Raw genomic sequence first — 13463 nt, forward strand, 5'->3', positions numbered from 1 at the left:
ACTTCATGGTTATTGGTTAAATGACTGACCTGTGACAAAATCACAGAAACAGCGCAGTGTGAAGGAAAACACAACACACGCACAACATGTTCTGTTTGTGGAAGGAGCTCGGAAAGAAACACGCCTGGACAGCTTGTTGAAGAAGCTTCTTCAGCTCTAAGAGCAACAGAGTCCCACATTTGAAGCCCTATGGGAGTGTCCCCAAGAGGGGCGTGGACCCCCTATTGATCCTCTGCCTAATCGAGCCAGGGTGTGAAAACAGGTGTGGGTCACAATCAGCCACGGTCTCAGGTGAGCCCACGTCTCATGTAAGTGGGATCTGCGATTGCATTTTAAATATTAAATATTGTGCACTGGCTGCAGTGGTCATGTGTATATCCAGCTGATTGCTTGTGAAGCTCGCACACAAGAATTTCACTCACATGTGCTGTACCAATGTACCTGCACATGTGATGTGACAATAAAAGTGATTTGATTTTGATTTGATTGTGAAGGATTAATATGACATGCCTTGTCTGTGTAAAGACACAGAGAGACTACATAATCTGTGTGCGTTTGTGTCAGCGTGGATGGAGCAGAGTGGGTGAAACACACAACGAGCGTTTCTGAAATCCTGGAGACAGACCCCCGTGGAAACATCCAGAGACGCAGGGAGACTAAATGCAGCTCAGTCCTTGCTGAGGATTAACAGGCAGCCCGGCTCAGATTAGACTGGCTTGTATAACGAGGACGTTTAGATGTAAACAAGCTAAACAGAATATTAGAAAGAGTGGGCCACAGGAACCTGCTCCCGTCAGGCTTCTGCTCCCACCAGTTTCCTTCACATGAAATTAAGTGACTGCAGCGTTTAACGTAGCCAAATGTCGTCTGAGACCGAACACACGAATACATCTGTTGTTATATCGCTGGGAGCGGCAGTGAGGCCACGCTGCTCTGTGGCTTCCTTGTTATACAGTAAATGTCCCAAAAGTGTTTCTGGTGGAAGCGTGCACGCTCTCTGACCTGCTGATTTTAGCCTCGCTGTCCAGGTGGCTGCTCACTGCTCACCTGGTTTTTATGTGTTATTTTCAAACATCACGTTCATTGGTTAGTGGATCAAATGTGTTTGGATCTACTTATGGGTGAGAATGATTTATTAGATTAAAAATCTGAGTCCACTAATACAGAATAGAAAGTAGAACATTATTACCATATGAAACATTACTCTGTTCCCCAGCAGAGCCTCACTCGGGCTTACTTTAGGTTTTCACTGTAAAAAGCTTTTTCAGCTGCTGAAGCGCAGATTTATGGACACTTTGGTTCTTCACGGTGTGCAAGTCCATTTCAGGCAGAGGAAAGAATTACCACTTTGTATTTGGATCCAAATATTTTATTATAGAAATCACACAGAAGTCAGCATTTACTGTTATTACACGTACAGCGAGGGTGTTTCTGCAGTGAGACAGTCAAGTCAGCGCACTCCTGGTCAGAGTCATTGTCCTGCTCTGTGCACACATGCATACATAAATAAGTGCACAGCAGCTTTTACTGTAATCCGGCTGCGGTGGAGCAGCAGAGGCTCCTCTCTTGGCATTCACCGCGTGCCTTAATTGACTGATTTTAAATCAAGGTCCACTGTGAACACTGAGGGAGGAAGCCAGGCGTCACAGACAGATGCTGGTGATGACCTTTAGGTTAAACTTTCTGTTCAGGTCCATTTCTCTCTCACACATGCAGGTAACATGTACAGGTCTGTAGTACTCACACAGCTGCCGTGGTTCCTGTGAGACTCACTTTTTTACCTGTAGTGCTTATTTCCCTGCTCACCTTGTTCCTTTCTGTGTCCTTCACAGCAGCTGTGAGCTGGTAACACCTGCCTGCCCAACAAACGCAGTGAACAGCAAAAAAGAGCTTTTTCCTGTCAAGGACACATCAAGCAGGCAGCCATTACACAGCAGAGCCCGGCTGCCAGGCTGGAGATCCGATGGAGCCTCATCAGAATGTAAACAGATGGAGGAGGATCACTCGGAGTGAAGATAGAGATGCTGTTAACAGAAATCTATTGCTGTTTGTCTTTTATGCTAAACTGTCATTAGTCCTTATTAAATCTGCATAAGTAACGCTATATTCTGTTCACAGTGATGTTACACAAATGTGATTACACAGTAGTGCACTGAATGGCGCACGTATGCCATACAAACACAGCGCTACACACAGCGTCATGAAGCGCACACAGTGACAGGCAGCTGCACACAAAATGTCCCTCTCGGAATGTTACATAAGAGCGCGTTTTGATCAGGATTACACCCGCCGACGTTCAGTGGAGCAGATTATCGCAGCGTGCAGGCCGGACGGTGCAGCGACCGCCTGTATGCTCCAACAAGGCCCACAGCACCGCAATCTGCCAGACAATAAGAGCTCGAAATGTGCGCGGACAGAGAAAGCAGCCTTAGATACACCAACACACATCTCAGTGATCAATAGGCATCATCTGCGCTTCCATTCACAACACAAACACATCAGAAGCCACATCGCTTATAATACCAGGACGGAGCTGGCTAAATATGCAGAGCCTCGATATCTGCAGTGAAACGCGGAGCCGCGCGTCTCCTTGTCGCATTATCTTCTTCAGAATCCATCCTGGAGCCTCACATCCTCCCTCTGCTGCGCTCCTCTCCAAAGAGAGCAGCACAAAGAATAAATCAGAGGTGAAAGCAGTAAAACCTGCTCCCTGCAGCCAGCCTGTCCTCTCCTCCCCGAGAGAAGTGAGAACGATCTCGGTTAATTGGTCTGAACAGACGACACGGATTAGTTAAAGGAAATCAAAGTGTTTGGACTCATCCTCCTGGACGGGCGGGCGGCGGATTACGCAAAGGACAAGGCAGGGCGGGGTGACGTCACCACACAGACAGATGCACTCCTCTCTCACACACGCGCGCGCACACGCACAGCTGATGCTGCCTCATTATTTGGTTTAAACTCTGATTTAAACGATAAGAATAAATGTGTTGGTTCAAATCTTTATGTGACTGGCTTTACAAATATGAATGAATTTGGGACACTTAGGACTCCTGCAGCTCTCAGCCACAGCCTGGATTCTACATGAAAGACATAAACACTGTTACACAGTACACAAGGAACATGTTGTGATGTCAGAGACCTAAACCCAGTCTGCGTTTTCTATGTTTGAACTTATTGGAAGAAGCAAAAACAATCAAACAAATCAAATATGACAGTTTCGCTGCAGGAAGGCTTTTCTCACAGGCTGTTATCAACCACAAGTCAACCAAATTCTCTCTCAGCTAATTACACAAAGAACACAAAGCCAGGCAGCGTCCACCCGTCACTCAAAGCTGCTAATGCTGGACAACTTTACATGATGGTGGGTCGGTCTCTGTGTCAGTATGTGGGAACACCAGCTGAGGCACAACAATCACCTCTTAACACACTGACTTAATTGTATTTGTGTTGATTTGTAACAGTGTGTGTACATGCGCACTGATGTCTGATGAATCGCTGAAGGAGTTTTTTAAATTAAAAATCAAACTGATGATGTAACCAGGGTCATTTGGCTGGCTGGTTGATCCAGTGAGTTTCAGAGAGGTGAGTCCAGTAAAAACACCACGAGGCCTAAAAGTATACAGGCTGCACGTCACAGTATCTCTGCCTGTGCTGCACTCATGTCGTATTTCTTTGAGGGAGTGCATTAAAAATACTGCTTTAGTTTTGCATCATATTCTGTGTTATAGTAGTACTTTGATTCCAACTGTACCGCTGTGATGTGCTCTGAGGCCTGTTCTGTTGGTTGGACACTTCCATGTGCAGTACTTATATTTCAACTGAATCTCAATCACATCAATCAAACATTGGCTCCTTACACTGATGCTCTGTCATCACACCTTTTACAGTTCAGTTCACCTCAAGGCACGTCATGTTGTCAGGTAGACCCTACAATGATAGGTACAGAGAAAACCCAACAATCATATGACCCCCTATGAGCAGCACTTTGGCGACAGTGGGAAGGAAAAACTCCCTTTTAACAGGAAGAACCCTCCAGCAGAACCAGGCTCAGGGAGGGGCGGGGCCATCTGCTGTGATTGGTTGGGGTGAGAGAAGGAAGACAGGATAAAGACATGCTGTGGAAGAGAGACAGAGGTTAATAACAGATATGATTCAATGCAGAGAGGTCTGTTAATACATAGTGAGTGAAGAAGAAACACCCAGTGCATCATGGGAATCCCCGGCAGCCTACTGCAGCATCACTAAGGGAGGATGCAGGGTCACCTGGTCCAGCCCTAACTATCTGCTTTAGCAAAACAATCTACATTTAATATAACAAGTTTAATATAAACATATGGCACTGAAGAGTCAGTAACCTTTTGGGACACCATGTTCCTCCAGAACAGCTTCAGCAGATGCTCCAGGTGTGCTCCAGGTGTTGTGTTGCTCATTTGGTGGTTTGTTTAAAAGAAGTAACATATCGATCTTCCAGAGGTGTTCAACAATCAATCCTGAATCTTTTCTGTGTTTTATCTTCTAAGCTTTGAAGGACAGAACAGAAAGAAAGCTGAATAATATTTTTGTCAAGAACAGAAGGATGTTGGACTCTTTTTGTCACGGACCCAGTTCCAGGGATTCGGGGTCCGTGAGCAGTCTGGACTACTATTGTAGTTATTATCATTATTATTGTGGTTGTTGTTATTATGGTTGTGTCTGCTGTCCTGTTTTCCGTGTTGGTGTACTGTCAGGTGTTTATGGGTGTGTGCATGTGTGTGAGGGTGCGGTCGTGGCAGGCACTTCTAGGCCTGGTGGGTGTGGCCCTGCCAGCTGACCGGTCCCACCCAGGAATCCACACACACCTGGCGCCGATCAAGCCTCGTCAGAGGAGCTTCAAAACAGTGTGGCTGAGAGCTAGTGATGGGCAGATGAAGCCCCATGAAGCACTGAAGCTTTTCATCCAATTGGTTCACCCCAACGCGAAGCTTCATGAAGCTTCATTTGCTCTAGCAGGACACCTACTGGACGTAAAAATAATAGCTGGTATGAATTTGAAGAGTGTGGCATTTTGCACACAGCCTGTAAATGTCAACAACAAAAGGAGTGTGTAAAACATCTATATTGTAGTGATGCAGTATACTGTGTATATTTATGCTGGCAGTATGGAAAGACAATAAAAACAAAGCACAAATTTAAATATCACACACGTCACTTATTGCATTGTATGATATTGTTATATCATTTAGTAACATTACAGCATGCTATAGTATCATGGCATTTGATGGCTCACCTGGTCTTGCTCCACAATCGGTGTTCCCCTTATTCTCATGCATAGCTCTGTAGTGCCTAAGCATGGATGAGGTGTTGTTGTTATATCCCAGCTCCCTGGCACATAGCAAACACCTCACCTTGTACAAAAGTACAGACAGCCTAACATAGGTTTTATTGCACCATCAGTATTATGAAAATCCATCTTCTGTGGAAATTCACATACCTTGTTGGGAGGAATAAGATCAAAATGTTCCCACACAGGGGAGGACATCCTCCTCTTCTTAGCTGGCTCCATTCTCTCCTGACTTTCTCTCCTCACTCTCATAAACCTCCAAACTGTCTCCAAACTCTCACTAACCGCAACTCTTCATCAAACACCCACATTTTGAATGAAGTCTGAGGGGTTTATATCGCTCTCATAGCTCGCGGAAAAAATTCGAACCGCTTCATGAACCAGTCACGTGGTACAGCCGGGCAGCGAGGCTTCGGACGTCATCATTTTCAGCTCCTCCCATAAATGAAGCAAGCCTCGATACGCGCTTCGCGGAAACGCCCCCTCATTACTCGACACACGCTCCGAAGCCTCGATACAGAACGTCCCATCACTACTGAGAGCTCCTCGACGCTGGATCGTTGAGTGACTTCCCGTCAGTCTTAGTTTATCGTGCAAGGTTAGTGCAAGTCTGCCGTTAGGTTTTGTACTCACGACTGCCTTTTGTATGCGTGTTTCTCAGGAGGAATTGTGGCGACCAGGAGGCAGCACACGGACAGTACACAGGGAACGGAGACAGAGCATGGAGCACGGGATAAAGGAGAAGACACGGAACGGGAGTTGGGATCGCACGGGGAATTTATTGTTGTTTGGATTGTCACCACTGTAAATAAACGCACTGCCTTCAGCGCCAAGTCCTGCATTTTGGGTCCTCATTTCTCACATCCCCACGGTCTGCCAGCCAGACCGTGACACTTTTTGACCTGACAAACTGTGACTCGTCACTGACACTGTGTAATGATTTCCTTTCATTCTCAAAGGAGATTTGCCAGATCTTGTGAATGAAAATGATTTCCTGTAGGAGGACATTGTGGCAGAAATTGCTTTGGGAACGGAGCTATTCAGACCTCGCAAGTTGGAAGCAATCTTTGAGAGCTGTGATGCTTCATGAACTGAGTGAACTGCTGCAGCACTGGGAGTCGGTCCAGCACCGATGTGATGCAGTGATGGAGTACCACAGTGATCATTTAGAAGTGATGTGGGGCGCTCAGAATCAGGTGGATGGTGTCAACGTTCTGGTCAAACTGAAGCTTGTTTTACGTCACAATCCCAAAACGGCATCGATGACAGCTTTGAGTGTTGGCAGCAGCTTCCTGGAAAGTTCAATGTGCATCGCTCTCTGATGTGATACATCAGAACACATTCATCAGCTGGAGCGCTGATGTTGGCTGTATGCAGTTCTCTGTCTCCCTCAGTCCTTCTTCATGTTTCATCATTACAAGTGTAAGCAGGTGTAGTGGCTGCATGAATGCATGCATGAAACACAGACTGGTGTCATGGCTTTCTGCTGGGAGAAATGAACATGTTTAATGTTGCACGGGTAAGAGCGTCGTGTCAGGTGGTGGGATCGTGTAGTTTGACGTCTGGATCACTGGTGTTTTTTTAACAGGTCAAATGAATGGATCATGCTGGCTCTCCCATCAGTGGATGTTAAACATAGCCACACAGTCAGGACAGTCTCTGACTGATCAGAGGCTTTTCCAACCCTTGGATCATATAACAGTCATCTCCGGCACGTGTGTGTTGGTACAGAAGCCCTACTCTTAAACTTAGATGGTGCTGAAACAGCTTGTTTTACACAGACTGCACCGAGGCTTCGACACGATTATTTAGAACTGAGAATCATGCAAAGTTAATCTAGTAGAGCCAAAGAATAAAGTATGGACCCTTCACAGGCTTTTTCACGTTTCCCTGATGTACCTGAGAAATAGAATTAGCAGCGTTTCACACTGATGCATTTACTTTACACAGACGTTTGTCACATCACAGACAGAGCCTTCTTTTTGTCTTTGGTTAATTAGAAAAAAGCAATGCTAACACGATGTGCTTGGATCCGTGTCAGGCTTCAGAAATGTGAGCAGTGTCACAAAAACAAACCTTCCCCTCCTAAATATCTCAGTCATTACCCAAAGTTTGACAAAATTTCTGTTTCTTCTTCTTTTCTCGGTTTGGACATTATTGCATATTTGTATAAAATAATTCTGTTGTATAACACGTTGCATCAAACTCAGAGATGTGATCTTTTTTATCATTTATCTAAAATACTGACATATAGCCCCTTCTCAGTTCAATTATCTTCATTGTTGCCTGGCTGGTTGGTAATGCCGCGTTCAGCCAACAAATCTGCATGAAACTGTTAGTTTGCTCGTGTCCATGTTGGTGCATCAGTAACTACAGCAGAGGCTGTCGCTTCTCACGCAGGGCCAACATGACCGAGCAGACAGAGCATGTAAGCAGACAGCAGGTGGCAGTCTTTCACTGGAGACCAACCTATGATCACCAAGGGCTGATAAAAATCTGTCTTTTCACGTGATAATAATCACATACGTAGCGTATTGTCTCCACATCAGTATCGTCAGTGCTTCACCTTGATGGAGGCGTCCTCGGCTACGAAGCTGCTCACCTGTCCCTCCAACCTTCCTCCAGGTAATCTGATGTCTAATTGGCTAACTGGAGCAGATTAAGCTAAGACCAGGAATAGGACTGCGCGTACACACACACACACACACACACACACACACACACACACACACACACACACACACACACACACACAGGTCTGCATGTGGCTTTCCGTTAGACAGTAAGGTCAGTGTAGCATTACAAACATAAAGCCATAAGAAGGAAACGCTCTCCTCTCATCTTCCTCACGTTATTAATTCTGTTCAGGGGCGCCTCAGCCGGCTCATAGCTAAACTCCAATGTTACAAGTTCTTGGAAAAAGTAACACTGTGGTGGAAATATTTCTGTGGGAATGAAATGAGTCACGTGGAGAAACAAATCTGTTCCAAACAAGCGCGTCCAACAAAGAAACGAGTCCTCAGCGTCTTCATTAGGACACGTTTGCTTATTGACACCCATACTTGTTTCTTTTGGACGGACTTGAAGACCTTGTTCATACCAGTTTGGACACACCTGCGGCGCAGCTGGGTGAGCAGGAGTCCCGGTGTCCCTCTCTCACTTTCCTGTCAGTTTTCACTGCATCTGTCTAATAAAGACAAAAATATATTTTAAAAAAAGAACAGAAAGTTTGGATGCAGCTTCTCATTTGATCGTTTTTCTTTATTTTCATAAGTATTTACACTGTAGCAGACATCACAATGTGGAATTAAACCAAAAAGTCTGAAAACATGTTTTATATGTGAGATTCTTCGAAGCTTTGCTGTCCCGTTCTTGTCCCAGCACAGAAACAGAGACACGTGGGAAAAGTGACATCTCGTTAAAATGAGTCTGTGTGAGGCTAATCCAACAGTAATGCAGTCTAATGGTGTGGAGGTCTTCCAGTCAGTGGTGACAGGCCCACTAACAGCTGTGACAGCACCGTGTGGGGTACGGAGCCCCTTTAGAAATCAATGCATATAAACTGTAGGGCGACCCTTGTATCTGTAGCCATTCTAAACATTTCTGTTTAATAACCAAGCAAACACTTGATTAGAAAACTAAGTGATGCAAGTGCAGACTTAGCTAGCGGCCTGTGGAAGTCACAGTTCAGTCAGGCAGCTCAGACATTTGGCACTCAGGACTTTCCACCTTTGGGTGATGGGAACACACCACAGTGCAGTCCTCCATGCAGACCCAACCCAGCTCATCATAGCACAAACACGCAACGTGTGCAAGAGGGAGGCCACTCAGACACGGGAGGGAAATGCCATCAGCATAAATGACTTTGTGGTGTTACTTTTGTAACGTTCACGCTGATCGTCAAATACAAATAAGCAAACGGTGCATTTTGTAGCAGCCTTGAAATATATAAATATATATAAATGTATATAAATATATATCCCGTTTCTGTTACTGGGAAAGGGGGATTTCTGTTTAAATCCAGCTCCAGCAGGCTTCGGCAGCGCGGCCGGTGATGTGTGCGTGCGCGCGTTTATGTGACCATTGACTGAGCATGTGCGAGGCAGCAGAGAGATTATCGCTGCCACGACTCTGGGCTGCCCTGTATATCTTCTACTTGCTGGAATATTCGTTGTAGTTCAGGCATGGAGGAGCGGAAACCTCTCGGTTCAGGCCGTGGAGCGGAGCGGAGCGACTCGGTTTGGGGGGACTTTGGAGACTTTACGCATGCTCCTCGTCAGCTGCGGGCGGGGAGACTTTAAAGTTGGACGCTTTTCATTTACAGTAGTGACGGAGGTGAAATGATATTCTGTAGTGAACTCTTGGTATTTTTGGAACATCTGAAGTGGTCTCACAACAGATAACCAAGAAGAGGACAAAGTCACTGTGACGCGACCATTCCCACTGTAACAAATGGCAGATGGATATGAGCAGGCCAGCGCATCAGAGTTTATTAAGGGTAAGTTTAACATCAGTCCTGGGATGTAATACTGCGTAATGGTTTCTATAAGAAACTACAGCCTGCAATATTTCCATGCGCGTGACTGAGAGCGCGCGTGGACATAAATACACAGGACTGAACTGCTCGTTCACTTTGGCTCATTTGTTCTTTCAAACAAAGCTAAACCAGCGTGATTCAGTGTGAGTTACACTGACCACGATAGTCTCCATCAGGGGGACACTAACGAAACAAGAGACGAGGACATTTCTGATTATTTTGTAGGTTCTTCATCAGCATTGTTGTGGATCAATAACTCTTGACAGGACTGTGGGGCAGCTGGTCGGCCTTTGGCCTGGAGGATGCTGGATCGTTTTCAGCGGTGTCTGCTATAATTAACATGATATAAACTGTAATAGCTGTGCATTAAGACGGTAACAAGAATCCTGGTAAAGTGAGTCCGTGCAGGTCCAGGTCAGCTTCACAGCCTTTACACAGCGGCTCGTTTCCAGGAATAAGTTTTCTCTTTTCAGCTATCACTGCAGAACTTGCTTTCCAGGTTTACTGAAGCAGCCTAATTACTCATGAGTACATGTAGAACTATATGTAGCTGAAAGGTTGAAACTTACAGGCTAACAGTTGGGGCAGGTTGTAGCCCAGTGTCCCACAGCTCACTCACTCATAGAGTCAAATATTACAGTTTAGTTAAAGTTTATAAAGCCATTGTTCCCTGATCTGGTAAAAAGAAGCATTTCAGTAGTGCGAGGATTAAGTTTGGCTAAATCAGGTTAAGTAAGCAGCACCAGTGTGTCACGTAAGGGCAGGAGATTTGGGTCCTGCCTCGGTTTCAGCAGCAGTTAATGAGGGGAACTGATCCTGTGCTGTAACCGAGACACCAAAAATACCTGGATGCAGTCAGCAGCTCGGTGTGATCGGGACAAGAGAGCGTTATCGCCCTGTATCCTTGACCTGAAGCCAGGACTGTGTGTGAGGCTGAATGTAACCTGTGTGTGTGTGTGTGTGTGTGCGTGCGTGTGCGTGTGTGTGTGCGCGTGTGTGTGTGTGTGTGTGTGTGTGTGTGTGTGTGTGTGTGTGTGTGTGTGTGTGCTGTACACCACAGACCGCCTGTACTTTGCCACTCTGCGGGTCAAACCTAAGAATACAGCCAACACACACTTCTTCAGCACGGATGAGGAGCTCATATATGAAAGGTAAGCTGCAGCCGTAATCTAGTCTGATCCCCAATCATGACGTGTCAACAGTCTGCTCCTGCTCCCTGTCAGCACACGCTCCTACAGATCCTTTCTTTCTGATGCCTCTTTCGTAACAGATTAACTTTGTTTGCCTCCGTTTTTGTTGTTTCGTGTCCTTTAGAAACTCCTTTGATCTCATTAATATCCCACCTGTTCATTTCAGAGAGACACGCCTTTTGACAGTCATGGTCCTGTCCTTCCTTGACTTCTCATTACTGGTCTCTGATTACCGTTATACTGTTAGAAGATGTCCACGGCTCCACCCGGAGGGATGGTGTCCTGGTTCAAACTATGGTTTTCTGGTTGGAGTTTACACGTTTTCTCTGCTTCAGTCCAAAGACATGCACGTTCATTCATGTTAGGTTAACTGGTCATTTAGTTTAGTCCAGTTTTATTTGTGTAACATCAGTTACATCCAGGCCCTTTGTAGGTAAACAACCTACAACATTAGAGAGAAAACTCTAATTGGACAATTCCCAGTGAGCAGGGCCGGGAACAGTGGGACGGTAAAACTTCTAATAGGTGGGGAGACCCTGAAAGGACTTCTTACAGTGTCGCCGCCTGGATGTGAGCAGGAAGCTGCTTCCTCTCAGGACAGCTGCTCTGGCCACCTCGAAGACTATCAGAACCTGGCCTGATGAAGCCTTACAGCAGCTGCAGGACTGTCTCCACACCACCAGGACATTTCTGAACATCCAGACCTGGAGGTGTCACCTGGTCTATCCCAACCACAAGCCCTGGATGACCGGGGACCTCCACCGGCTGCCTTCAGAGTGAGTGACGGTGCAGCGAGGCCTCTGAAAGGCCAAATGACACTACAGGTGGAAGATCACCTGGACAGCAACAACAGCAGGCAGGTGTGTCAGGAGGGCAGCACATCACCAAGTACAGGAGCAGTCAGAGCTGCCCCAGGTGATGCTTCACTAGCAGAGCAGTTGAATCACTCCTTGTTTTGAAGTGCAGTCACCAGAGGCTCGTATCAATGAGTCCATCCTCACTGTGGAGGAGTGTGACATGAGACGCACGCCGTCAACCCTCCAACAGTAACAGCTCATACGTCAGTGAAGAAGACATGAAGTCCACATCCTTGTGGAGAACTTCATCGAACCCTGTGTCGTCATGTTGATACATGTGCACTGTTTTTCCCATGAAAATGTCTGTTGATGTATCACCAGCGTGACTGATGTCATAAACCCCTGTGAACCATCTGGTCCCGGCCTGTGGTCATAACCCCTGACTGAGCACGCACGAGTTCTGGTTCCTTAAACGATCTGCATCTATTTCAGGATATAAAATTGTTTTAATTACACACCGATGAGAGACAGATCAGAGGTGAAACAGCCTCGGAAAAATGTTCCATCTGTGCGTTTATATGTGCACCTTCACACTGTGGAGCTACAGGCCATCCCAGTACACAGGGCTGGGTGGAAACTGGTTTCCAGCATTTCCTGACCTCTCAGGACTTTTAAGGAACTCTAAGATCTTAAAGCTCAATTCAGATTTTTGGATCAAATCAGATGTTTTTGTCTGCTCGTTCACTCTACAAATAAAATGTGGCAGCAAACGCGCTCTAGTGTGAACGCTCAAAGCGGCCGCATGCGCAAAAGCAGACGTCACACACAACGCGCTCTGTTTAGACCCAGAGCAACAGGATGTTTGACTGATGGCCTTAATATAAAGACTTTGGACTTCACGTTTCCCAGTTTTTGCTTTAAGTTATTTACATAATAATGTAAATAACCTAATAATGATCCTTATTGCTGTTTTAGAGGAGCGGAGCTTCAAAGGATCAGAATCTGCAGATTATACAGTACAAATAAAATGTTCACGTTTCTCCAACGTTGTCTTCCCAACAGTTTCACTGGACGGACAGGAAGCGTTCACCATGTCTTCTCCGGAGCTGATAATCGGCGTCTGTCTCGTGTCAGTGACGTAAAAGACGGATTTAATGCGACGTGACCATCAAACAGCAGTCGCTTTCTAAAACATCAGATATGTATCGGATTCAGCACCACATACCAAAGTGACCCAGGTCGGATTTGAAAATATCGGATTTGTGCCGTTCACACTGTCACACCATGATCGGATAGATGGTCGCATAGGGTCAAAAAATCGGATTTGATGCGCTTTCGCCTGCAGTGTGAACGTAGCCAAAGTTCCTGATGCTCAACTCTGAGCATCAGTATCATGGGATATATCACAGTGTCAGAGTGTCTGTCACAGAGCGGGTGTTTGAGCTGTGATTAACCGGGTAGGTGGTCCATGGGTAAACCTGAGATGGCTTTTGTCACGGCGAGTGGAGGAAATAAAGGAGGATCCAATTGCAGGCAGTCGTGAAGGTGGTTTATGGAACACAGAGCACAGGGAAAAAATGGCAAACGAAGATTAAACTAAACTATACTGGGAATAACTA

The 13463-nt window shown here is 45.9% G+C and overlaps 1 protein-coding gene across 5 annotated transcripts in view; it reads left to right on the forward strand.

The window, feature by feature from the left end:
- Positions 1-7851: 7851 nt before the first annotated feature.
- Positions 7852-13463, forward strand: part of LOC308412416 (dual specificity protein phosphatase CDC14AB-like) — an 18683-nt gene continuing 13071 nt past the window's right edge. The window contains exons 1-2 of one of the 5 annotated variants that reach the window (XM_080906750.1): positions 7852-7945; positions 10918-11008. In XM_080906750.1, the coding sequence (XP_080762876.1) occupies positions 7891-7945; positions 10918-11008 (146 nt within the window). In that variant the 5' untranslated portion in view covers positions 7852-7890. Of the gene's footprint in view, positions 7946-9173; positions 9819-10917; positions 11009-13463 lie in introns of those variants that run through there. The other 4 variants (XM_080906752.1, XM_080906751.1, XM_080906753.1 and 1 more) reach the window with 4 other exon arrangements.

Source organism: Rhamphochromis sp. 'chilingali', assembly GCF_963969265.1.
Source record: "Rhamphochromis sp. 'chilingali' genome assembly, chromosome: 16".
Classification (NCBI taxonomy): Eukaryota; Metazoa; Chordata; class Actinopteri; order Cichliformes; family Cichlidae; genus Rhamphochromis; species Rhamphochromis sp. 'chilingali'.